This window comes from Brassica napus, chromosome A6 (assembly GCF_020379485.1).
Source record: "Brassica napus cultivar Da-Ae chromosome A6, Da-Ae, whole genome shotgun sequence".
In the NCBI taxonomy this organism is placed as follows: Eukaryota; Viridiplantae; Streptophyta; class Magnoliopsida; order Brassicales; family Brassicaceae; genus Brassica; species Brassica napus.
Window position 1 is genome coordinate 8,760,904 of NC_063439.1, and position 27,251 is coordinate 8,788,154.

The following is a 27,251-nucleotide window of genomic DNA, read 5'->3' on the forward strand; positions in this document are numbered from 1 at the left end:
AATAAATTTATATTGAATAACTAAAAATTTAGTAATTATTACGTATATAATTAATTTGGTACAAATATTTAAATAAATTTTATTAATCCACACAAACTTTTTTTTTCTATTTTATATGGTATAAAATTAAGTTTAAATGATATTAACATAGATATATAGTACATTTTAAAGATTGACATCTGTCAAAAATATTTTATACTCATGTTATTTTTGATCATTTGTATTTATTTATAGCAAAAAATTTAAATCACTGATAACAATAAAAAAAATTTGTGGGATATTTAATAGTTGTAGTAATTTATAATTTTTAAAACATTCAAGTCAAAGTTTAAAATCTAAATATTAAGTTATCAATAATTGTTCAAAATGTTTATCAAAAAAATTTAAAGCAAATTTCAAAATTAAAATACTTATGTATTTTATATGGTATATAATTTATTTTTTTAAAATATTAATATACATATATATAATATTTATTAAATGAGACTTCTTACTTATGTAATTTCATAATCATTTGTATCTTGTTATAACCGAAATTTTAAACCATGTATCACAAAAATATCAATGTGAGATTTTTAACAACTTTAGTTATTTATATTTGTTTTTAAAAATTAAAAATAGAACATATACGAAAAAATCTAAATTTTTATTATATAGTTAATGTGGTGTTTAATTTATTTTAATAAGTTAAAATTTTAAAAAATAATAGAGAATAGACTAATTTTTATCAAATCTTCATTAATCAAAATCATTAATTGTCATATATACTTTAGCCACATTAGGTAATTCTGTGAATTTTAGTTAAGTAAACAATGAAGAAAATTTATTATTAATTTATGGTTAGTTTAATAAAAAGCTTATTATATATTTATATGGACCAACATATTTTTCTAAAGATTTTAAGAATGATTGTGGTGATGACATGTGGCTACAAAAATAAGTTGCAATGATTCTCTTTTAATATATAAAGGATTTCTTCTGATCTTTTTTATTAAGGCACGTTTATTTATTTATTGTAAGTGGACGAACAAGTGGCAAATCGTGTGTAGAGTAGACTGTAGAAATAGCAATCTAGTAGATTCACCCTTACAAATTGATGACTTCCAATGACAAGTTACTATAGATTGGGTCCTCAAATAGATTCACCCTTACAAATTATGTTTCTTAGAATTTATTATCCATTGAAAAAAACTAAAATGTCTACACACTCATAAACTCAAATATGTACAGCCTCTTACACATGCTCGACGCTATTTAAACACGATAGAGCTGTTCCGTGAAGAATCTGTGACGTACTGTGCGAATATAATTATACCATATAATTGATATCTGCAGTTCTGGATATTATAATTTTGATACTTGTTTGACCTATTTTCAAGTAAAAAATAAAAACTACCCCCAAACATGTATATAGAATCTACACTCCAGAGTCGAGACAACAATTTCATATGATAAAAAAAACTAAACTAGGTGCTAGGTGGATATACAGACCTATGGTTCCATCGGAGGAAAATAAATAAGACTTGGAGAAGGATAACCATGAAACAAACAATACGTTCATGCAAGTCCCGTGATGCGTCGGCCCCTCTTCACATAATTGAATTTCAACTAAGAAAGCACTCCGAACAAACAAATAAGTCAACACCTTTAACGAGGGGTACAAGTGTAGTTGTAGAGAATTTTATACGTTACAAAATAAGCGTAGTTTTCGATTTTTAATTTTTAATGCAAAATTTATTAATTTTTTCAGCAACTTATTTTTCTATTGGTTAAAATATGATTAAATATATTGACAATTATGTTTTTATATAGAAAATATACAAAATTAGTTATTTTATTAAACTGTATGCACAAACCCAAAATGACATTTAAAATGAAACGGAAAGAGTAATACTTTTGTGATTAATAATGTACTTTCTTTAGATATAAATGTTTGATGTTTTGACTATTTCACACATATTAAAAACAAGAAATAAATTATTTATTATCACTTTTTGGCTTTACCAATAAAGTTTCACTATTCATATTTTTATATTTTATTTGATGTTTGTTTTAAAGATAAGTACAATAACTACACTCCAAAACATTAATCTTTCAAATACAATAGCAAATCTAAAACATCAATCACTCAGTATATACACTAATAAACAAATGAGAAATTGCACCCAATAGCTAAAAAAAAACCAAAATTCACAACTAACCAAATTCTCATTCTCTCCCCCTTTTTCTTCCTATCTCTCTCTACCATCTCTCTAAAAAGACTAATTTTGTTTTTTTGTTTGGTTATTTCACAAATAACCCCTAAACAAATCATGCATAGTCAGTCATATACAAGTTACAAGAAAGAAACTGATGATAATACTTCCAAAAAATCGAATGCCGAAGAGTGAAGACCTTTCCTTTCATCTTCCTTTATATGGCCAAGGTTTAAGAGCGCTTACAACATCACCATATTGGAAAAATACTGTAAAAGTTTAAAACTACAAACCATTCTACAGCTTGAGAGACAGACTCTTGTGATTTTCATTTTCTTCTTTTTTTTCTCTTTTACCACTAAAAAATATGGATGTTGCAACAATCTGTACAATAGCGAGACTTGTCCCTTATATTTTCATGCCACAACAAAAAGGCCATGACCTTTCCCACAAGTGATTTTCATCCCTGAAAATACATTGGCTGAGATAGCCTTTGGAAAGTGCCTCTTTCTTTTTCTCATCCTTGGTCTTCCAAACAGATCCATTCATCTTCTCATAGCTGTAATGCCAGATCAGGATGCTGCGACGAGGACGAACTAGTCTGCTGGTTGGCCCCGGGAGAGTTTGGCGATACAATCCTAGCGTTAAGATCCGGTGGAAACCGGTGGAACTCCTGTTTGTTATAAGGAAACAACAACCCTTGCTGTTGCGAGCCCGGTACGGCCTCGGTGGTTGAGTTTGGTTGTTGCTGACTCGTGACTCCAATCATCGGACTTGGGCTATGGCTGAATCCACTGAAGCCGCGGTTGCTGCTCTCAGGTTTGATCAGCGGTCCTGCCTGTCGAGAGGAGGACGATGATGGGAACTCAGAAACCAAGACACGAGAAGGTGCAGTCTCTTCGATTCCTTGAGCAGAAGAAGAATGTCTGTTTCCTATGAAAGCGCTCGAGACTGAAGCGGCTGGCGAAAGGATTCTGTTCGAATGATCATCAGACGCCAAGTCATTAGAACACTTTTGCTTTCCCAGCAAGGTTTGTTTTTGAGAATCATCCTCTTCAGTTCCTGAAGGGTTGTCTCCAACCCAACCTGGACCAAATTTAACTCCAGGGGGCAACGCGGTTCCGATTCTCTTTGATGCAATTTTCCAAGCAACAGGACCGAGATTCGCAGCGTATCGTGCTAGACTCCTCGCGTAACCGTACTCAGTGTTCAGCCCAACCTAATGAATAAGGAAAACAAATGGTCAGACTCTTGTTTCACCCTAAAGAAGGATATAATAGGATTGATGATAGCGTACTGGAATCAACTGTTTTAACTCGTCTTCAAGCGTTGTCAAAACCGAAGGCTCCTGTGTAGAAGTTGATAGGTGGTTGTAGGTATCGCGTCTGTTATCATCGACATTGAAATGTTTCATCCCATACTTGTTAACCGCCTTCACAACCGAAGCTGCAGAGAAACAGAGAAGATGATTTTATATTTGGCATAAAAATGTTTGAAAGAAGGTATGAGAGCAAAGGTAGAGATGTTTTACGTGGAAACTCATTCTCCCAATCAACAGACCAGCCACTTTGGGTTTCACTGTTATGATTGATCCTAACTGATGTTTCTGCTTGACGGAACTTGTTTGAAGGAGGAGTCTTTCTTAGATTATAAGCACCAGAAAACTTATTAGAGCTATCTCCTCCAGGAATGAGCGCATCAGCTGAAATTTCAGAAGCAGTACGGTCAATGGAAGATGGTTCAGGCTGTTTCTTGGGAGGACGGCCTCTTCTGGCAACTTTTGGCTGCTGCTGCTGCTGCTGTTGTTGTTCTTGTTGGCTTTGTGGTTCTTCATCGTCACTGTCTTGCCTTAAATTCTCAAAGTCCTTTTTAGCCAGTTCTTGTATAGCCCTCGCCTACAAGCCAAAACGAAGCGCTATTTCAGAAACATGGAACCACACGATATATCAGAAGGAAAAAAAAAGGAGATGAAAATTTAAGACATACCTGTCGATAATATACAGTGTCTGATGAATTGTATTCCATTGCATTTGAACATATTAAAAACACATCTCCCTGCAAACAGGAACAGGGCCAGAAGGGACATTTATCAGAAAAAAGGAAACAAAAGAGCTGTTCCAACACCAACCTCCACACGAATTTCCAATGTAATCAATATAGGAGGCAAATTTGACTCTAAACAGATTAATAGTTACTACGAGTGGAACACAACTTTTGAAACATCCTTAGGTCTCTACCCTACGCTACATATAACATGCACGCCAAACAACATCATGCGTTGGCTCTCCATAAACCATAAGAAGCTATAAGAAAATTTTAAAATGACGATGCCACAACATAATCTTTTAGCACAAGCTAAAAACAAACTAACTCGAAAGAGTCAAAGATAGGACCCTATAGGAAGTTAGAAGTAAAGAGTCGTCCAATGCTCTCAGAGTACAAGACTGACCTCAAATTGTTCTAAACTGGCATATGCTCCAGAGTCTAGTTTCTTCCGCACTGTGCTAAAGTCCATAGGATTCGTGATAATCTCATGATAATCAGGAAGCTGTAACACACACACCAAACAGAGATAAGACAAACAGAACATTAATGAGCTTGAAACGTTTAACAGAAGGGGCAGACAGTCACCTCTTCAGGATCAACTGGATCTGAGTAAACGCCATAAGTATCTTTCCTACAAGTGTTTGTAAAACAACATCGATCAAACAAAAGCATTAACCAAAATACAAAATAATGAGACTATGCCAGAGAGAAAGGAAATGAAAATACTTTTGAAGTCTATCGAGGATGAACACCAACAACTTTTTGTCCGGCAAAGGAGTAGTGGGGCCAGACTCCACGGGAGAGCCTGTCCACATGTCAATGAAGTTTTAAAATTAATCATCAGCAAAATCTCCCCTTTTTATCCTCGTACGTACGAATCATCAGATAAATTAAATAAATTGAAAATAAAAAGGGGGTCTTTATACGGGTACCTTGAAGAATGTCTGTCGCTTTCGAAGCCTTTTCTCCCTGCAGAGAATTATCAAACAGATCGTCATCATCATCATCAACTCCAAGAATCCACTAAAAATGTGAGCTTTCTCCCGTAAATCATAGAAAAAAACAAGTAGATATGCTCCATGTAAATTGAAAGTATAACTAAGAGACACATGAAGGTTTCAGTGCAGAGGCATCTTTAATTCGATTAAATACCATAAATCAGAGAATTTAATATTCATATTAAAACGAGAATAAAAACTGATAAACACAGCAACACAAAAAAAAAAGGGAAAATAAATTAGGGAAAAAGCTGAAATACAAATTATCCACCAATCAAAATCAAGACACAGTCAAACTCATCATCTCTTTATACTTGAAGCAGAAGACAGAACGAACACTCACAACATAAACGCGCGAAATCCCCAACTATATAATTTAAACCTAATTTCTCAGATTCGACTCCTTTTTTTTTAAATTAGAATTAAATTAATAGCTTTAACAACTCGAATTAGAAAACGAACCGCGAATCCAGATCCGCCGCCGCCGCCACCACCGATCTTCCGTCTATTAAAGGAAGCCTCGGGAGTCTCGTCGAGGTTCAGATCGGAACCGCCTGATTGGGAATTGGGAGAATGTCGATGAGAGTGGGAGTTTAATCCGTGCAAGAGCCTGTGTTTCTTCTCCCGCCGCTCGTCGTCGTCTTCCTCGTCGTCGTCCTTGATCCAGGGGGAACCGGAAGAAGAGACTCCGTTGGGATTAGGGTTCCGGCGCTTGGATCGGGTGCCGGAGTTGGGAGAATTAGGGTTTTGGGGACCGGATCTAGGGTCATCGTGGTTGTTTCTGTGGTGCTGCTGCTGTTGTAATTGTTGCTGTTTGATAGCTCGCTTCTGAAGGTCTAGAAGAGATGGCCTCCCTTTCTTCTTCTTCTTCGTCATTGTATCAGCTACCTCACCCATTCTCTCTCTCTCTCTCTATTCTCTCTCCTCTCTCCTTTCTTTCTCCTCTCCTGTACAGGCGTTTGGTTTCGTGTTTTCTTACGTTTAAAAAAAAAAAATTAAAAATGAAATTAAAACTAGAGAATTACTTGGGTGAACTCGCACGTGCCGAAAGGGTTATGTAACCTAAGTGGGCTGTATCTGGGCCTAAACAGGCTTGAGGATGTGTGACACTCTTTTATGTCATGCGCACCTTGTGCGCGCGCTATACACCTTTTGGTAGAAATTGATAGGGAATTTTGTTGTTCCGGTGGTGAATCGTATTTTAGAACTCTCTCTCTTTTGATCAAAGAAAAACTCTCTCTCTCTCATCTTCTATTCAGTCATATGCTAGCTAGCTAGTTGTTTAATGAGTTGATTACTCTCTATATCATTTTTTGACTTTTCTTTACATTCAGAGTCACTTCTTACATGTAAAATATTTTATTATGGGCCAGCAATAAACTGTAGACATCTTTACCCTTAATAGACATTTGATGCATGGACGGATGATGCATGGACGGATGATACATGGACGGGTGATGCGTAGACGGATGATGCGTGGACGGGTAATGCATGGACGGAGATGAGTGTAAAAATTCATGAAGCTTCATTAGAGCAAGCTCGACAATAGTTGAGCTTAAGGACACAACTCCAACAATAATATTTGTCTTTGAATAGGGACAAAAAAAAATTGATTATGTTGTGGATATAGACGCTAACATAACCATGAATAAAGAACAAGAGAGATCTCTTAAATTTGTAGATGGGGAATTGAAGCTTGATGTGGTGGATAGAGTAGTAACTCAAAACACTAAACATAGATATAAAAAATGTAACATATTGAAAGACTGTGATACGGATGCCAATGTGTCCACAATCTCAAGGATGAACAAATTAATAACTTCAAACCAATAACTACCACGCACATGTGGAGAAAAAAAACAAGCTTGAGTGATGAAAGCAAAGCTAAACAAACCAAAAAGTTAAAAGGAGTCATCTCTTCCTCCAAAACCCCTGGTCAAAACGAGTCAGCTCATCTTTCCGGTGAGCCACCATTGGTTATGAGCTCAACATCGTCGTGATTCGAGCTCGTCACAGTCATCCACCACGAGATATGTAGTATGCTGAATTTTGAATTTTAATCATAATCTTACTCGTCCACAAATAGCCGTTCATGTTTGCCCGTCAACGCTTATCTTCCCACACCCATCCCATGTGTTGTTACATGCTTATATTGTACATGTAGTTATCCATGTTTTTCAAACATACACATATCACTCATCCATAACACAATCATTGAATATGTGTACAAGTACATATTTTAAAATATAACAAAAAATATATCAAATTGGATAGCAAATTATAGAGAATAAAAATATATAATTTACTATATCAACAAAATTTGCTATATGTATTTTTAATTTAAAAATAAACAAAAACAAAATATTAAGAAGTATACTAAACAATAATAAAGAAACACATTTTATCTTTCCTCTTGTCTAAGAAAGATCTCATTTTATTCTCATTAAGAGCAAATATGTATTCTCTCTGTAGGTCCTACGAGAAAGTGTTTACAAGTGCATTGTGGCCTTGGATGTAATTGAAAAGTGATAAAGTGCATCTTAATGTAAAAAATTCTTGTTTAATCGAATATTTCTCTAATCGTATAACAACCAATGACGTGTCATTAGAGATTTTGGTAGTGTTTTAGCCTGGTGTAAATTTTATTGAGCTTTGACTACCTTTAGCTTCAATTCACTAATAAGTAAAGATTTTATTAACATTTGATTTTTTGTGTGAATATTATTAAGCTGCTTTTGGCTCACCAAGACTCTCGTTAGGAAAATAGTAGGTTTAAACTTTCCTTGATTTAGATCATTATTCATTGGTAAAAAAAAATACAATGAACTAGAACTAAACATTACTCGGATTCGAGACTTGCGTGACAGATTAGAAAATGTTTGGTGTTATCATATGAAACATAATACTAAATAAGAAGAATATTACTCGTGTGCGAGATTTTGTTAAACTAGAACCAAACATTACTCGGATTCGAGACTTGCACGATATTTTAAGTGTTCCCACTCACCATTACTAAATCAGGATAATTAACTATGGAACAGAATACTAAATAGGAAAAATGATAGCCAGCTACTTGAAGTATTGGCCACCACATGGCTAACCATGCAAAGTAAGTAAATACACACTCAAGTACACGAAGTATATGTTATGCATGCTAATATCCCTGAATTTTATGGTTTTATGTAGCCAACATCATTCGATTAATTTAATTAGTAGGAAATCGTCACATGGACGTCGGAGATGGTAATGCCGTGTGATTAGCTGTTTGGTTAGTTTGAAACTGACCCACACGTCCCAATTGAAATAAAACCCAACCAATTTTTAAAAGAAGAGTGTTATTGGGCCACAACTAAAACCTGATATCTATCCAAATTAAAAAAATATATGACACAATCCAATCAAATATGATCTGATCCGAGTGATTTATTCTTCTTCATCCTCAACGTCGAAGAAAACCAGAGACCCAAAATCAAAACAAATAAAAATGAAGGGACACTATTCCACAGAGTTAAACATGTAAGATTCGTTGAACCCATTAGAGACATGTTTGGTTTTTGCTCGATTGTGAGATGAGATGTGGTTAATTGACTGGTCGTTTGATAGATAGATCTAAAATCGGGATCATCAAGAACACAGTAGGAACAAAGGTTATGGTGGTCGCAAATTGTGTGCTTATCGGTTGCCAGGAAATATTTTCACGGCTTGGACAGACAAGAATTTAGTACAAATTTTTTTGGGTACAAATTATACAAGGTGTAGATCGAACAAATGATTTTTGAGATGTTTTACTAGTAATGGGATGAGTTGTAACATGTTTTGTTGTGTCACTAGAAAGAAAGGAATAATCATTGTTCCTACTGTGAGTGGCTTAATGAAAAAAAGTCAATGGTTGGCCAAAGAGGGCTTTGCTTGAAGCACGAGTTGAAATCTAAGAGAAGAAGAAACAAATAAATGAAGTAATTGGCACTGTCAATTTCCTTCATATGGAATTTGAGTAGCAGAAGGTAGGGAAACCCGGTTTTAGTAATGGATATGAAGAGATCAAACGACTAGGTCGGTTTTTATTTTAATTTCGGCCAGGTGGGGCAGTTTAGAACTAACCAAACATCTAATCATATGGTGTTACCATTTATGACGTTCACGTGACGATTTTTCACTAATTAAATTAAGTTAATGATGTTGGCTACATAACAATATAAAATTTAGGGATGTTAGTATGCATAACATATATTTCGTGTAGTTGAGTGTGCATTTCTTTACTTTGCATGGTTAGCTATGTGGTGACCAATACTTCAAATAGCTGGCTATCATTTTTCCTACTAAATAAGAAGAATATTAAATAGCAAACTTGTGTGCCACTTTGTATATTTGTAGAACTATACATGTATTTCTAAAATATTAGAACACTTTCAACAGCAGTATGAAGAGAAGTCCTAATCATTAAAAAAATATAGAAAATTTAAGAAAGAGAAACAACAAAAGTTCTAAACTCAAAGGATTTAAGAAACTGTCTATCTAATCAAAGTACATATGTCATTGCTTAAGAGAAAAGAAATGTTTTATTTGATTTTTTTTTTAAAATGAAACATAAATGAATAATTATAATAATATTATTATTTTTACTTTAGAAACTTTGAAGAATTCTAACTGATGGAGGTGCTGCTCTTACACACCCAAATGACTCATCCTTAGGAAAATATTCGTAAGTTTGACAAAGACACTAAACAACTTATATTTAAGCGCATAGAGAACTTGAAGAAGCAAATCAAAAACCATAGGGTATAAATGGTGACCAGGGAACGGCGAGAAATAATGCATTCCCTAACGTTCCTAGAAAAAATCACCATTCACAAGGAATAATAATTCCTTCTCATTTCCTTTCATTCTTTTTTTGTAGAGAATTAAAGAACAAAATTATTCCTTCATAAAATTGATAAGGAACAACCATTTCTTTTCATTTCTGCTATTTTATTCCTGAACATTTCTTTTTTATTCGTTCCTTTTGTTTCCCGAATGGTCACCAGTCAGACCCATAGTAACTCTACACTCGGCTATATAAACAGAGATGAAGGTGTGCATTACAAACATCAGAAACTTAATAATCCTTCAAAGAAAAATATGGATATTGTTTCCATGCTCTCAAACCGACTAACTTGGGCACGAAGGCAAGCTGGCGTTCGTCAACATTTTTTTACCACAAGTTTCTTTACCAGAAAATTGCATTTTTAATCATGAAGTTGGCAAAATTTTGTACTTTAACCATTGGAACTCAACTGCTAACATTTTTAACATTTTAAACAGTGAAATTTGTTTCAATAACATATTAAAAATTGAACTAATTTACTTGTTTCACATGTTAAAATTATGATCGGTACTGTTCATTAATATGTCAAAATAGATGACGTGGTGATTTATTCTTTAAAAATATATATTTAAAATTATTTTAATTAATAAAAAAATTAGATAAAAATTCAAAATAAATTCTAAAAATTGATAAAAATTCGAAAAACACAAAACAAATCAGGGAAAAAAAATAAAAATTTAGAAATTAGAAAAAGAAAAGTAAAAAATTGATTAAAAAATCTGTATTACAAATAAAATAAAATAAAAATTAAAAAAAAAAAACTAAAAGTTGAAAATGAAAAGGTACATGAACCCAAATCTCTTTGGTGTTTAGGTAGGCATGGGCATCCTAAAGATATAGACCCAACAAGGCAGTTGAAATTTTTTGGTTCGGTTTGACATAACGGTGATGTTGACAACTTTAATCATATCACTGTAAAAAGATAGTACGAGATACAATAGAATTTTAAAATTTTTTGTTGAATATTAAAATTTAAAAATTATTTTTATGATTTTTCTAAACTATTTTTCATTTTCAATTTTATTTTTTTTTTCATTTTTTCATTTTTTAATTTTAATTTTTTTTATTTTTTTTAAATTTTTTACTTCCTCTGTTCCTAAATGTAAGATGTTTTACAATTTTTTGATGTTTCAATATATAAGATATTTTTATTTTCCTAGATTTTTTACTTTATTAAAAACTGTGTACCCAATCATATTTTAATAGTCTATTTTGTAATTGATTGAATACAATTAATTTATAGTTTTAATGATGTTTTCTAGACAAAAAGTAGTTTTCTTAATATGTATGTTTCTACCTAAACATTTTATATTTAGGAACAGAAGGAGTCATTTTTTAATTTTTTTAATTATTTAATTATTTAATTTTTTAAATTTTTAATTTTTTAAATTTTTTAATGTTTTAATTTTCTAATTTTTTATTTTTCCGATTTTTATAAAATTTCCTTTTTTTCCTAATTTTTTATCAATTTTTACAATTTATTTTTATTTTTCTTATTATTATTTTTTTAATTTATAACTTATATTTTTTTAAAGAATAAACCATCATGTCACTTATTTTGATTTATTAATTCACAGATTTGACATGTGAAACAAGTAAGTTAGTTTCGATGTTTAATATGTTATTAAAACAAGTTTCACTATTTAAAGTGTTAACAATTGAGTTCCAAAGTTTAAAGTGCAAACTTTTGTCAAATTCATAATTTAAAATGTAATTTTCCGTTTCTTTATTATTAATGTTTGTAAATGTTTTGATTTCTTTACTATTTTGAGTGAGTAAAAGAGTGGTACTAGGGGCAGCTTGGGATGAAGATAGGAGGATATTTGGAGGTAGGCTTGCACGAAACGGTGGAATATCTTTGCAATACAGAGTCTTTCTTGTGGATGGAAAGCCTTGAAACTCTGTTTCCGGTTGTGAGTTGCTAACAATTGCCTTCTTAGAGGTTTGTTCTTGTTCTCCTTTATACTTTTTCAGTAAAATGTTTGGTTCTCATTAGGATTGCATTGGTTAATGTAGGGTGCACAAACTCCCTTTGACTTCGCAAATGAAGTTGATGCAAATGAAGTTAATGTACATGAAGGGTTAGTATTTCACCTGATTGTGGCCGACATAAATTCAAAGAAAATGGTGTACATTGGAAGAAGTAAAGGTTGTGCACAAGTCCGAATACAAGAAGTAGGATTTAGCATTCATATTCTTTCTATGGAAGGGCTTAATTCAAATGATCCCAAGGTAAACGTGGAATATATATTATTGTTTTGGTTAATTTGCAAATCTTTCATAAAGAAATAGTAATTTTATCATTTTTGGTCTTATGTATGCAGTATGAACTTCTGATGGCAAATATAAATGCCTCTTTTGCTGTGAATGTGGACAAGGACCTAAAAGAAATTACCAACAGTGTTGAAAGGATAATGACTGAAAGAATCCGAGCATCTGCAACTTTAATTCATTTTCTGCTCCAAACATCATTTTGGAGTAAAATATACTTCAATCTCACTCCATTTTCAACTCCAAAATTGGGTAATGATTAAGGTTAATCCATTCATTTATGGAGTAATCTCACCTATTACTCTATTTTGGAGTTGAGATTTTTTAATTTATATGTTGGTTCTTTAAATTTTAATTTTTTTATTTAATACTAAAATATTTTAAAATGGTACTATAACACGAAAAAAAATATAATTTCCATAAGAGATTATTTAATAATTTTACATAAAAATTATAAACTAATAAAAATACCAAAACTAAACATAAAAATATATAATAAATAACCATAAAATGTGAAGATATTATTACTAATTTTTCGTTTTTGACAGAATTACATAGGATAACACAAAGCAGAAAACAAGAATATAGACTAAACAATGACTCAATCTAGAAACGAAAGTAGGACATACACACTACCACAACCGCAGTCCCAAGGCTCGACTAAATCCACACCAACTTATCGTAAAAAGATGAACCAAGTTCAACCGAAAGTCAGAACCCGATAATTTTTTGCCTCCTCGATGAATCCACTCTTAAAGATAATTGCACACCTGTTCTCAGCTCGTCGATAGCGTCAAAGCACCTGCCCACAAAAAAAACAGCAACATCAGCGACCTAAACAAACAGCAACATCAACAACCAAACCGGGCTTTTATTTTGTCCGGATGCGACCTATATTCGATGTCGATCTGAGTAAAAATGGCCACAACCTCCGTACTCCATAATCTGAGCCCAACCTGCAAACAATTGCCTCACATACCACCACAAGAAGCTCAACTAAGCCCATGTAGTGCTGGGATGTGAGCGAAGACCTAACGCTAGCCGTGACAGTCAATGACATGAGAACCACCACACGTTTGTATTCATCGAGAACCGACCAACTGAAACTAGAGCTGCTAAAGCCATCACTTACACCAGCAAAGACCGAACGAAGAACAAGGGCTAATTCCCAACTGATACCCACCGAGTTCGACATAACCTACAAGAGGTGCCGACTTCAGATATTATCAAGCCGGGAAAACATATCACGAACCGCGAAGAAGAGGTTCGAGGTGAGGAGACGAAGCATGCGGCCACTGAGATGGCATAGACATCGAACATCCTTTAAACCGCGAGCCAGCCACTGAGCTTGAGCACCAAACCGACTCAAACCCACAACCCGCCGCCGTGGTAGAAGGATCCACCGACACACACCACACCAATATAAAGAGAACCCGAGCTCGGTGAAACAACGAGAACCAAGAAACTTGATCTCGAGCCGAACGACTCCCTGGACTTGTAGTGGCAAACCGCCGTTGACCCAGAGAAGCCACTCTGATCCTCCCACTCGCAGACGGAGATAAGCTAGACAAGATCAAACAGTGAAAAATTGATCTCGATCCAACCCAAAAAACCGACTACAGCCACCACCAGCCTCTCATCCCACTCGCCGAAGCCACAAAGAGATGGGGAGACCACCGGAGAAGAAGCACCTCTGCAGCGGAGCACTCATCGGCGTCAAACCATAGCCCACGACTATGTGCATATCGAAGGTAAGAAGACTGGTGAAGCGGCAACATCAAAGCGAGAAGGACAATAGAAGAAGGGGGGCCCTCCAGACGTCGCCACGCCCCGTCAGGGCCGGAGGCAGAGACTTTTGAAAGAAAGTTAACGACAGTGAAATTTGTCATATATATGTTAATTATATTAGGTAATACAGTAGTTTTTATTTAAGAAAAGAATTGAAAATATTTTTCTATACACTACTAATCAATTTAATAATTAGTTAAATACAAAATATAATATATATATATAAACCATTTTTTTTAAAGAATTCTAAGAATCATTTTAATTTTAATGATATAATACGTGGTTACAAAAACATGATCCATAATTAATATACATGGGATTGTATGCGATTTGTTTATTCAGTCGTATACCGATATTTCTAATTAAAAAATCGTTTTAGGGAAACGAAGATTCGCGGCGAGGAGGTAGGTCAGTCAGATCTCCTTGTTCAGCGTCGTTTCTGTTCCGGGTTGTAGAGGCTTCCACAGCTCTTGCATCGCCGTTAAAGTTCCCGGGTTGTGGAGGCTCCTTCAGCTCTGTGGCGTCGGCTAAGCTTCCGGAACGTGGATGCTCTTACAGCTCCATTGTTGCCGGCTTCTGGTCCCCTGGCTCCATTTTAGGGTTTAGTTTCTTTCTTTTGTTGGTTCGTTCTCTAGTTAAGTTAAGTTGGTTCGGGTTTGTTGGATGAGCTCTCGTCAGAGGACGATGGAAGCTATCCGGTGGAAAGGTCGATGTTTGTGCGAAGCCCCTCCTTGGTCCTTGTTTTGAACTTTGGCGGATGAGATCTCGGTCACGATTGATTCTCTCCATGATTAGGCGCGCCTGGGAGGTTTGGCGGTCGCGGTGAAGAAGGTGAGGAGTTAAAGAGCTTGGGTGTGGATCAGTGAATCGGTGGATGATTCTCCGGTGGTAGTCGAGGAGGAGGAGATGTTGCGGGTCGCGATGGAAGTCGGGCCGACATCCGATTCTCTCTTGGGTCTACGAGTTGCTGGGTTTGGTTATTGGGCCTTAAGCCCGTCTTAGTGTTTTCGGGTTTTGGCCTTCTTGTTTGTAGCCCAATGGTCCTTTGTGGTTTTTGTTGGTTTCTGAGAAACTTGGGCTTGGCCCTTTTATTAATATAACAAATCTTGAGGGAAAAAAAACGAAGATTCGAGCATTATTCTGCCATTAAGCCTTCGCGTTCGAATTTGACCTAACAAATCTTTTTTCGCTTTCATAGATATCGCTAAGTTAACACAAGAGTCAATGCAAGTGATTAAAAGCGTGAAGAGAAGGGCAAGAGAGCCAATGAAATAGAAAGAACACGGATCGATGACATGGCAAAAAAAGATTTGAAATCCCGCCTAAACCCCTAAGATATTTTTAGATAATGGTGCGAAATTGAAATCCAGAAGATATTTACAAACCCTTAAACCTCGTCGTTTCACAAGGCGTACAAATCACAAACACGTACCCTCATTCCTCTCTCTCTCTACTTTCAAACCCTACGAATCTTCTTCCGTCAAAGGTAAATTTTCCTCCGATTTTCTTCGTTTTTTCCTCTCGATTGTCGATCTCTCTCTCTCTCTCTCGGTGATAATCGTCTCTCTCTCTCTCTCTCATCGTTATTGTACCTCTTAGAATCGAATATTCTCTGTTCGATTGCGTCGTTTTCTATGAGTATACTCTGTTGGCTGATCTCTTCTTATTTCGTCTGCAGAATCAAAGCATGAAGGGAGGCAAATCAAAGGCTGATACCAAGAGCTCCAAGTAAGTAGATCGATTCTTCCGTTTTTTGTTTTGTCGTCTAGTAAGCTCTCCAGATCTCGGAAATTTCAAAATCGTTTTTGTTTATGCGTTGTTGATGATAGGCTGGCGGTGAACAAGAAGCCAAGCAAAGCGGCTGCTAAGGATCCAAACAAACCTAAGAGGCCTTCCAGTGCCTTCTTCGTTTTCATGTAAACCATCCCCTCATTGGTTTATTATTGTCTAGCTCGTATGTGAGTTTGATTAGTAGCAACCTATCTTCTCGATTCAGGACATTAGATCTTATAATTTAAATTTTAGGTATATTGATTCGTTCTTGATGTGATGATGCTTTTGCTAGTACCTGCGTTGACTCTAATGATATCGATTTGGCTTTTGAAGGGAGGATTTCCGTCAGACTTACAAGAAGGATCATCCCACTAACAAATCTGTTGCTGCTGTGAGTAGTCTTATCTGCTTTCCTTTAGATTCCATGTGTTAATTAGTATCATTTACTCTGAACTTCTATCGCTAACAGGTTGGCAAAGCTGGTGGACACAAGTGGAAATCCTTGTCTGACACTGTTCGTTCTCTTATCTATTATCTTTTTTAAGTGTTATTTAAGTATTTAGTTAACCTTTTTTTGGGTCTTACAATGGTGTAGGAGAAGGCTCCCTACGTTGCTAAGGCTGACAACCGCAAAGTTGAGTACGAGAAGAACATGAAAGCCTACAACAAGAAGCTGGTAATTTTATTTTGGTTTTAGTATAACACCAATAAACTTTAATACTTGCATCAAATGTTGTTCTTAGTTATTCAAGAGTGGTACTCGTTGACTGACTTTTGATGTGTTGGTGTTTTTTTCTTCTAGGAGGAAGGTCCAAAGGAGGACGAGGAGGAATCTGACAAGTCCGTGTCTGAGGTTAATGATGAGGATGATGCCGATGATGGGAGTGATGAGGTTCCTTCTTGATTCTGCATCACTATCATTACATGGTTGCTTCTTTTGTTTATGATCCCACTACCCTTTATAAAGCTCTTTCCCTTCTCTGTTTTATGTGTAGGAGGAAGACGATGACTAGGACGTTTATGTTTGGTGGCATAATATAGGACGCTGCAAGGATCTCAAGCATGTTCGTTCTTTCTTATCTTCTCTTATAATGTTAACGAGAGATTTGCAGCTCTTTATAAAATATTAAGCCTTTTTATAGCTCGTCGTTTGTTATGATCTTAATGCTCTTTTTAATCTCTTCGACCTCTAATGAAATGGTGACATGGTTGCTTATTAGAGTTTGGTTTAGTAAATTGTATCGTTAAATCTCTAATCAAATCTTAATATACAGTCAATGTATCATTTATCTACACGCAGTAATAACCTTTAATCAAGGTGTTCCAAAAAGTTTATTCCTTGACTTTACTTTCTGTTTGGTTGAATTGACTTTAGCTACAAAGGTTGTTAAAATTGTCTGTAGGCCTTCTTTCCAGTGACCAAAGCCATGATGAGTTAGTGCTCTTTTCACAAATTTTTATAAAACTCATACATAATTAGAGTTTTTAAGAATATATCATTACTTGATTTTTATACAAGAAATATGCTAATTCTGATCATTCTGGCTAGTGGAGATTGAGAGCGGAATCCGCGTAACATATCTTTATATCAAAGAACCTTTTTGGTCGTAAATTCATACATTTTATTCTTTAGTTACAACAATGAAAATGAAAGCATGCTCTTTAGTTCTATTATCTTTTAATTATTAGTCACTAAGATAATATTTTATATTGTGCTGTGATTAAGCCTTGCTTCCGGCTTTATGTAACCACTATATATAAAGTAAAATGCACAGTTTGCGTTCTTCTACTCATACAAGCAAAGCTACTGATGAAATAATTACTGAAATTAATTTATGTTAGTTTTAATATGTCATCCACACGTAGGATTAAGATCATCTTATATCATTTTGGAATTTAACACTTTTTTAATTTCTCAAATGGTGGATTGACCCGTAAAACTCGAATAGAATGTTGAAATTCTAACACTAAATAGTGACGTGACACACGATTGACCAAGATCAATCCTTGTGCTTTAATTTTCTAATCAATCTAAAAATTACATGGAATATAAGATATACATCCACAGAAATCAGAATTAAGAATCTAATCTGATCAGTTATAATCAACTTGTGTCCCTAATTTCTCTCTAATTAACCGGTAATTATATAGGCCAGTTGATCACTAGTCAAGTTATCTTTTCAGAAAAGTGTTTTATATAACGGTAAGAAATAAATTAAAGATCCTTTAGTCATAAAAATATGTATAAATCAGTCACTTTCGTACAGTATATAGTCTTCATATATATGGTAAAAAAAAGGAAGAGAAGAAAGCAAAGTGGTGAAAGAGAGATGGAGAGAGAGAACCAAAACGGTGCGTATGTCGGAAGAGGAGTTATGACGGAGGAGCAAATGGAGACTCTCCGTAAGCAGATCGCCGTATACTCCGTTATCTGTGAACAGCTCGCTCTCCTCCACAACTCTCTCTCTTCTTTCCATCCTCTCTCCTCAGGTACACTTCTTTTCTCTCTACATATAGGCGTTTTGTAATGCAAACGTTTTATCTAACCACACACCTTACTCATTGAGCTGCTACTTTAGTGTAAACTGCGTTTGCAAACGATTGGTCTGAACTAGAGTTATTAGCGATATGCAAACGCATTTTGCGATTAGGTTAATACATATTTATACTTGGAAGAAACTTAAGGCTCACGTACGTATAGGAATAACTCCTAACGGTGATGGATACTTTAATCCGATGGTGGCATCATCAAGCGCTCAGAGGATATCGACTAGGAACCGATGGACTCCGACGTCCACGCAGCTTCAAATACTTGAGAGCATTTACGAGGAAAAAAGCGGAACACCGAACCGACGTAGGATCAGAGAGATCGCAGCGGAACTGTCTGAACACGGACAGATAACGGAGACAAATGTTTACAACTGGTTTCAGAACCGGCGTGCTCGGTCCAAACGTAAGCAACCTCAGACGATTGCAACGACTGATCAGGCTGAAGATGCGGCGGTGACGACCGATGAGAAGAGGAGTTGTGGGGATTCTGGAGGGTTTGAGTCTTACGAGCATATACTCTTCCCGAGTCCTGACTTAGGTAACTTTTGTTCGAGTTTATACCATATGATTTTCGTCCAATGCATTGTTTTTCTAAAGTTCGGTCGGTTTCAAATCTTACTTTTTTGGTTCGCTCTGGTTTATTTTTTTTAGTACCGTATTGTAGCGAAATTTGGTTTGAGTTTGGGTTGATGAATTTCGGTTTTATTTTTATTTTTATCCTTGTATGATGATAAAATAATAGAAGAGGTGATCGACTTGTGGTGGTTTATTTTTTGTGGTTTCAGGGATTGAGCATTTGTTGAGTAGAGGGGAGCTTTCTGGAGACTTCAATTCGTATACTATAGACTGACATAAAATGCAAAGAATGAAGAAAATCTCTAGTCTCTACTCTCTCTCTTCTCCATGTTTCTACAAGACACTAAGCAATACATTTCGTTATCTTAATTAAAATGACCTTATTATGTCTGTGTTTGTGTGACTTTAACAAGTGCTTCAAAAATTGATACGCCCACAACCTTAATAGATGGCCCATAAAACTCTCGAAAACAGTGAGAACAGTGTGTTAGCGGCAAAGCTGCATGTCATTTCCATTGTTCATCACCTCAGGTTTTCACGTCTCCCTCCAGACGTGCGTAGAATTTTGAGTAAATAACGTTTCCAACTTTTTGGTGTCAATGAAACAACGTGAAATTCTTGATTTTTGCTAGTAGAAGTTCCATAACTAACGAGTAATGAGAGATTCAATTATATAGCCATTAGCAAGAGAAAAACTTATATTCATAAAGATGGAAAAATAAATCTAATAACCGAATAAATTGTGTTTTTTTTTGTTGTCACAACCGAATAAATTATGTATGTTATGTATAAGTGACCAAGACCTAAACACAAGCCAATTTCCGAATAAAGCTGGCCATGTTCAGATGCAAAAGCCTAAATCTTTCTTCTTACCACAGGTGCAAAGTTCCTTGGTTGACATCAGCTGAGGACAGCTTAATGCCGGTTTGGCTTTCTTGACTACATTCTTTTTCTAGGCAGTTTTCCTTGTGCGTTTAGGTAGTCTCAACTGCACACAGATGAAGATAATGAATATTAAGGTTAGGGAACTAGACTATCAGTAAACAGAGTTTGAAACAGGAATGCGAGTTATTTCTCTTCCCCAGACCTTTGATTTTGTAGTTCTCCAGCCTCCTGAATCTTGCTGCTGCGTTGGGGAGTATGCAAATCTCTCTATTGACTTAAACACATCACTCTTGTCCGCATCTGTATTGCTGACATCAGGAGATTCCTACAAAACCAATAGTAAGATTGTTGTTTATTCCTACAATGAAATCGATCTGAAACTATATTTTGACACATCAAATAAGATGTTAGACTTTGGCTTGAAAGCATTAAACTCATCTTAGTTCAATCTCAATTTGTTCAGATTGCTAGTCTTATATAAGAGTGAGGCGTGCAAGAATACCTCATGCTTTAATGCTTTTTCCTTGCTTGCATCATCTTCTGTGACATCTACTTGACCAGCAAAGAACAAAATCTGCCAATAAGTAAAAATTCTGATATTAGCAGAGGTCAAGACAATGGACCAAATCATTATGAAGAATCACTACTAAAGCCGGCTTACTTTGCTTAGAAAGTGAACATTTGATGAATCAGTAGCCTTAACTTGCACTCCGAGACACCTATTTGGGATACTACAGAAAGGGCAAAAGATGGTATTGAAAACACATCCATCTTGCTGGCACCAAACACCCTGACCTTTTGCGCTTTCAGAACTTCTGCAGAGTCTCTGATTAACTGATGCGCAATCTGTCATGACAACTGAAACACTTGTCGCCGTTTCTTCAGGACCAGTTCCTAATGTTTCTTTCAGGAGAGACAGCAAATACGTTTTGGACGACGAAGTCATCACGCATTTGGGATGTGATTGGCTCTCAGGGTGACCTAAAGAACTTCTGCAGAGTGAACAAGATATTTTCATCACTCTCTGATTCACTTCTGGAAAAGCATATACATTGTTGTTTTGGGATCTTGATTCGGTACTCCCTAGCCCAAATTCAATTCTTCTGGTGAAACTTGTGTGATCTGTGGGTCTGGTACTGGTACTAGGAGCATTACTGTTTTCTTCTTCAAGGTCAATGACTGGAGAGCTTGTAAATTTTCTTCTCTTCAAAGCATGGGAATTTACACTCATGTTCAAAGGTGACTCTGCTCCAAGAGGAGATTTTCTTAAATTTCCAGTAGATATACGCTGCTTTAGGAATTCATCAGGAGACCTCGGAGATCTCAGACCTGTTGCTGGGCTAGAGCTCTCGTTCTTCGAGAAAGAACATGGACTGGCTCCAGAAATACCTTTGAACATACCAGAGATTTCCTTAACAAATGCTGTTTCAGGATCTTCATCACAATTGGTTACAGAAGACACCTCACAGTACCTGCACATAGCAGTTTTTTAGTTTGCAGAAACATATGTATAGTATAAACTTGCATTCTGCAGTATTTTAATAAAAAATTCGCATGACATGCTAGTTCTTAAGTTGAAGCTACCTCTAACAATCATGCCACTTTAGAGCAATTATTCCTCATTATACTTATATGGTGTGAATCTAATAAATTTTCGGTAAGTATTAAGCAAAACTTGTCAGATATATTTACCCAGGCTCAGGTTGGACCTCACACTCAAGGTCAATGACTTCTTCCTCTTTAACTTGAACGAATGTTTGAGAAGGTATGTCACCTACAGATGATAACTGAGAAATGGAGGTTCCGTAGTTCACACCAGAAAGCCGCATGGATCTCGAGCCTTCGGCTATTTTTGGTTTCCAGTCTTCATTCATAAAATCATATTTTGGATTTGAACTTGTATTGTCCTCCACTTTCACCACCTTACCCTGCACAAAAATTCATGAGAAAACACCACAAACCAGAAAACATATTTGCTTTTAGAATGTACTTTTGGTTCTGCATGATTGCATTCCTTCTGAATCTGATTTTCCTTCTTTATGCATTCCTTTCCTAGGTTTTCCGAAGAAAAATTCTGCTCAACTGTATGATCCTGGGACCCTAACATCTTACTGTCGACTCGTTCCTGCATGCAATTCTCGAACTTTAATGTTTATGTAATAAAGTTTCTCGGAAGGGGCTGAGATGGTTTGAACCTTGGCACTGTTGAAAAAAGATCTTAACCCTTCCATAGATTCTTCAAAATTATCATACAGTTTGATAGACTGCCTTAGCCACTTTGAAATAGACGCCCTGTTCCGTTGTTCTCTGTATCGCTCATCTGGACACCAAAACAAAGAAAAGTTCTCATAGCTGAAACAGAACAAAATGTTTTAATAGTGTTGAGCAGTGATTATTTGAAATCTTATAAGTACCTAAGAATATGATGGCCCCATAATCAAACCTATGCCGGATACACCGCCCTGTAAAGAAAAACACCATGATGAATAGCCTGTTACAGAGTTAAAATTAACTGGAAGTTAAGTAACAGAAAGCAAGTTAGCACATCGAACCTGCTGCTTGATTCAAAGCACGATAGGCTTGTTGGCAATACCAGTCACTCCCTCCAAGAAGGTTCTTAGATGATTTATACGTATCATTATATTTTTTCTTTAGTCCGACTTGAAGATCATGCCTGTCAATAAAGCGACTCGTTAGAAAACAGTACTCTGAAGAAGATCAGAAACAAAGCTGACGACTTTAAAAGAGAAATAGAAATCTTACAAGTTTGGAAATGGAATGCCAACAATTATCTGTGATTAATCATCAAGGTTAACAGGCCATTCATTAACCAAATTGACCAGTATAAATCCCATTTGTCCTAAAGCCGCAGTAAAGGGTTACTGTGAATGACTAAACAAAATACCAAGACAATGCACTTGAAAAGGATACAACCGCCCTGGCGTTGTCATCAGCAAAGTCAATTCCTTCTGAAACCTGTGAGAAACATGTAGACTAACTCATATCTCAAATCCATTTACACCTATATCTTAGGATCGTATTGCTCCCTTTAATTGTACACCAATTATAGAAATCAAGAATGAAAAATGACAAACCTTTCCTCTAAAAACTGCAAAAAATGCAGCTCCTTTCTTGGAATCATCCTGAGCCTCAGTTTTAACTAGCCCTGCTTTCTTTAATCTTCTATTTCTTCCAATCAATCTGTTCTTCCCGCGGATAGAATCATAATAACCCTTCAGAACAGAATCGAATTCATCCTGGGCTCCTCCTCTCGGCTCTGTAACAAAGGACAATTTATTTGCGGTTTTGACAATAAAACAAAATGCATCACTATATGATTTTTTCTGGAACAGTTTCTACATGATCATAGAAGGTAAAAGTGACCCACCAACAAAGAGGTCCTTCTTCAAGCAGAGCCGAGACCATTGCCCAGTTTCACGCCAACGAGTGCAGAGTTTTTCCATCAACTTATAGCTTGGAAAGAATACAAGCGAGCCACCTGGAACAATAGTGCAAACTTCTTCCAACGATTTCCCTAGCGCATCCTTCAAAGAAAAGTAGAGGATCGTGTCAATAGACAAAAACAATGCATCTCAGTACAAAAACAACAGATTTACACAGTACCTGGAATGAGTATGAATCAGCTGTTTTATAACTTCCATTTAGGGGATAATTACCAGGACCATTGGAGATTGCACCAGCCCACACCTGGAACAAAGAGGCGTTAAATCGTACATTCAGTTCTGGAAACCGTTCCTAAGTGGAGAGATTAGTCACAACCTGCAGATCAATATCAATCACATGTGGAGCTTCTAAACAAGTGCCAAACTGCATCCCAAGTTCAGATGAGAAAGAATTCATCGGTGACAAAGTCCTACAATTCACAATAAAAAAAACTCAAAAACTTAATAACTACTGAAAGAGATGGCACAATGAAACGATGAAAATTTAGCAAACTCCTAGCCCTTGGGGCAAGGTGAAGACTAGAATGCTATGCATAGATCTAAAGTTGAAACACATATGTTACCGCAGCATAAAATGTGTTCAAATTAAACTTAACTAAAAAAAATATAAGGATGACTCATTGTATATTGATGATGTCGTGGTTTTTAACAAAGCCAAATTAACAAGAAGCTCTCATTTGAAAAAAGAAAAAGGTGTACGTGAATTTGAAAAGGGTGACTAATTATTTTGCAGAAGCAATAGTCAGGATAGTACTTACCCAGATGTTAAAATGATGGATAAAGAAAGATCAGCTAAGTCTTTGAAAACAACGGACGGATTCATACACCATAAGCTGAAAGTATGCGTCCAGGTACCAGAAGAATCTCCTGCATCCCAGCAGACCAAAATGAACACCTTTTGTTTCTACAGACGGGTAAAACTTCAAAAAATTCCACTAAATAGATCTCTCGGAAAGTCACTTTTACCTCTTTTTGTAGAGCGTTGTAAACCCAGTTGGTAATCTAAGATGTGACTTCCATTTCTTGAAAAGAAGTATGTAAGTGAAGCGAACAACTCTGCATTAAAGTTGGGCAATGAGCTCTCCCACCCTTAAAATGATAATACAAAGAACAATGCCTAATAAAGTTATTAAGACGCAAAAAAACCTTCTAGTGTCAAAATAGATATCCCACTTAAATGAAGCATATCTGATTCCATTTCTGCCTCCTTTGATGTTCTGATTGCCTTGAGCAGTAAGCACAATGTCACATTCAAGAATCGTATAAAGGCCTGTGAGCCAAGCCAGATAACAGCGAAGAACTGACTTACCTTTGTAAAGCAATTCAATAAGATTGGGAAGCATTCCCGAGTAATATTAGATTCCTCGAGCTCTTTTAAAGCTTTATCTCCAGTCCAGCTGTTAAATGACAAACAACCAAAAGTTTTATAAAGAGTAATGCATATAAATATGCCTGCTTCTAACACATTACACTTGCAACAAAACAACTCTCATGGAAAATAAGAAACCAAGAATATTGATACAGTTGGAACCTTTTCAAATTAAAAAGTAAAGAGATGATCGGAAGAAGACTTTCAACCTACCTAGAGAAATAGTGCTGAAAATCACGTTTTTCTAGAGAATCCTTTTTTCTTCCAATCCAGCTTATCAATCCCTAAATCCATAGAACACTCAATATTAAAAAGTAGTCATTAATTGTACCTCTGAATATTATCTTGCCGCTAATGAATTACCTCTACTACTTCACATAAAGGTTGATATATCATTGGCTGGGCCACGCTCATCTGTTCCAGTTCACTCTGCAATTCTGCGTAACATAAAGCCAACATTAGTAAAGTAAAAGTCAGTGAACAGAACCATGAATAATAGCAGAGATAGTTTGAGTTGTATATACTGAAAAGAGTCTCTTCGTCCAAGTTAATGCTTCCTGCTTCACGAGCAATGTCTTCCATATTGCTGTGGACATGGAAAGTGTTTAATCCACGGAATTAAACACCAACATCAGAAACTTGTTGCCAACTAATGTTTCATATATAAGTGCAAATTTATTAAACCTACACAAAAGGTTCTGAAGCTTACTGTGCTTCATCAAATATTATAATCGCTCCTTTCAGATCTACTTCAACTCCTGCTCGAATGACAGGATTAACTATGTATGAATAAGGGCAAAAAACCAGTTCTGCACTCTCCGCCAATGACCAGGCAGCATAATATGGGCAGCCTACAAAAAATTATCCGAGATTAAGAAATAGAAAAAAAAATAAACTGAAAAATTAAACCAAGTCTCACCTCTTACACTTTTCCCAACTTTGACAAGATCTTCAATATCGTGAACCTCATTAAAACCTCTCTGCTGAAGTGAAGGGTGAGATGTGATTTTACTAACGTTCCTGGAAGTTAAGGAAAACGATTACAAGATTTAACGAGCTAACAACAAAAGAGGAAAAACAAAGAACTTAGATCATCAGCACAAAAAAAAACTCACTTGAACTCAGAACATTGTATGTTTGCCTTATCCTTTAGGAGCAACCGACTAGACAAAAGAATACACTTTAGCATAAACGTTATGCAGTAAATGAAAAAAATGGTGTAATGATAAATAAGAATGTGGATGAAGAATTACCATTCTTCATCTACATTCTCCTTCCCATGTACATGACGATTAGTACAGTAATGTTTTCTTGAAGCCTTACATGACAAAAATGGATCCAGGAAAGAAAAGAAAAACTTTAATGAGTGTCAGAAAACACAAAATCATCTTGATTAACCATAAGTAAAAAGATCCTAAAAGAGAAAGCAAGATCAGATTTTGACATACCAACACAGCCATGGGAACTCTGTAACCAGTTTTCTTATACTCACGAATGACTTGAGTAATCTGAGAATGAGTTCGTCTACAAAAAAAAAAAAATCAATTATAACTAGCAAAACATAGTTTATATACAGCAACATTCAGTAATGTGAAGCTGCTTACGAAGCATAGTATATGGTAGGAACTTTGGGTTTCTTCTTAGTTGCAGTCTCAGCTGGTTCCTTATTGCTAGCCAAAGGAGTATCTATTCATACATTAACCAGAAATCAAAAAAATTAAAACCGATTCATCTTCCCCAGTCAATAAATGTAATTAGCAATAAACCAGAGCTTAACCGGAAATTGTAAATTAAACCGGTTCATCTTCCCCAATCTAAAGCCCTAATCCACACATGCGATCGATCAATAAACCACGAACCTGCGGGCTGAGTTTCGGGGATGAATCCACCTCCATGGTTCAACGGATCGGTGGCCGCCTCAGGCGCGGCTTTCGAATGCGACAAGATCCCTTTCAGAAGCCGGGATTTGTGGTTCTGCTGCCAAGCGAGCACCGAGCAGAGCAGGGAGAGAGATTTGCCAGTGCCGGTGGGAGACTCGAGCAGCGCGTGGCAGTGGCCGTCTCTCTGGGCGCGATCGAGCGTGGATATGACGCGGCTCATGAAGGCGAGCTGGGTCCCGTAGGGCTGGTAAGGGAATTCGACTTGGAGGCCTCCGATTTGGTAGACGTTTTTAGGGGTTTTGGGATTTAGGGTTTGATTCGATTCCGATTTGGCGGTTGTGGAAACCATCTTTGGTCGGTGGGATTCGTCGGAGGGTCGGTGACGGGAAGAAGATGAGAACTGAGGTTTGACGATTAAGCGTTGGTGTTAAATGGGCGGGAAAATTTGACGACTATTTCGAGTTTCTCTTGTGTTTGGCGCTCGTTAGTTTTGATAGGGGAAGCTAAGATTTGAAAACGACGTGCAGTTCTGGTTGGTTATGAGAGAACGGTAATACGTTTGTAAGCGGGCTTATTTAAACCCATTTTCTTT

At 36.0% G+C, this 27,251-nt stretch overlaps 4 protein-coding genes across 4 annotated transcripts; 2 read left to right on the forward strand and 2 right to left on the reverse strand.

Annotated features, from left to right (window-relative positions):
• Positions 1–2,356: 2,356 nt before the first annotated feature.
• LOC106421371 (bromodomain-containing protein 9) lies at positions 2,357–6,229 on the reverse strand. Its single transcript, XM_013862216.3, has 9 exons — positions 5,702–6,229; positions 5,174–5,210; positions 4,968–5,046; positions 4,827–4,872; positions 4,645–4,743; positions 4,182–4,250; positions 3,727–4,090; positions 3,493–3,641; positions 2,357–3,414 (listed from the first exon to the last, which is right to left on the reverse strand). The coding sequence occupies exons 1-9, from the start codon at positions 6,134–6,136 to the stop codon at positions 2,749–2,751; spliced, it is 1,944 nt and encodes a 647-aa protein (XP_013717670.2). The 5' UTR covers positions 6,137–6,229; the 3' UTR covers positions 2,357–2,748.
• A 9,273-nt stretch (positions 6,230–15,502) lies between these two features.
• Positions 15,503–17,154, forward strand: LOC111197968 (high mobility group B protein 3-like). Its single transcript, XM_022687331.2, has 8 exons — positions 15,503–15,648; positions 15,841–15,890; positions 15,992–16,078; positions 16,269–16,326; positions 16,405–16,449; positions 16,531–16,611; positions 16,738–16,827; positions 16,931–17,154. The coding sequence occupies exons 2-8, from the start codon at positions 15,850–15,852 to the stop codon at positions 16,946–16,948; spliced, it is 420 nt and encodes a 139-aa protein (XP_022543052.1). The 5' UTR covers positions 15,503–15,648; positions 15,841–15,849; the 3' UTR covers positions 16,949–17,154.
• Positions 17,155–18,205: 1,051 nt separating this feature from the next.
• Positions 18,206–19,451, forward strand: LOC111198104 (WUSCHEL-related homeobox 14). The gene is made up of 3 exons (XM_022687330.1): positions 18,206–18,425; positions 18,637–19,023; positions 19,271–19,451. The coding sequence occupies exons 1-3, from the start codon at positions 18,221–18,223 to the stop codon at positions 19,333–19,335; spliced, it is 657 nt and encodes a 218-aa protein (XP_022543051.1). The 5' UTR covers positions 18,206–18,220; the 3' UTR covers positions 19,336–19,451.
• A 298-nt stretch (positions 19,452–19,749) lies between these two features.
• On the reverse strand, positions 19,750–27,242 carry LOC111198597 (Fanconi anemia group J protein homolog). Its single transcript, XM_022687329.2, has 29 exons — positions 26,639–27,242; positions 26,384–26,465; positions 26,228–26,303; positions 26,033–26,097; positions 25,895–25,942; positions 25,699–25,799; positions 25,489–25,630; positions 25,304–25,365; positions 25,143–25,216; positions 24,993–25,063; positions 24,720–24,807; positions 24,557–24,635; positions 24,377–24,466; positions 24,169–24,277; positions 23,727–23,820; positions 23,571–23,654; positions 23,335–23,491; positions 23,042–23,223; positions 22,878–22,922; positions 22,710–22,738; positions 22,499–22,620; positions 22,361–22,408; positions 22,142–22,266; positions 21,937–22,071; positions 21,639–21,874; positions 20,608–21,418; positions 20,449–20,520; positions 20,149–20,271; positions 19,750–20,049 (listed from the first exon to the last, which is right to left on the reverse strand). Exons 1-29 carry the CDS (start codon positions 27,006–27,008, stop codon positions 20,014–20,016), a joined length of 3,756 nt encoding a protein of 1,251 aa, XP_022543050.2. The 5' UTR covers positions 27,009–27,242; the 3' UTR covers positions 19,750–20,013.
• Between the last annotated feature and the right edge of the window lie 9 nt (positions 27,243–27,251).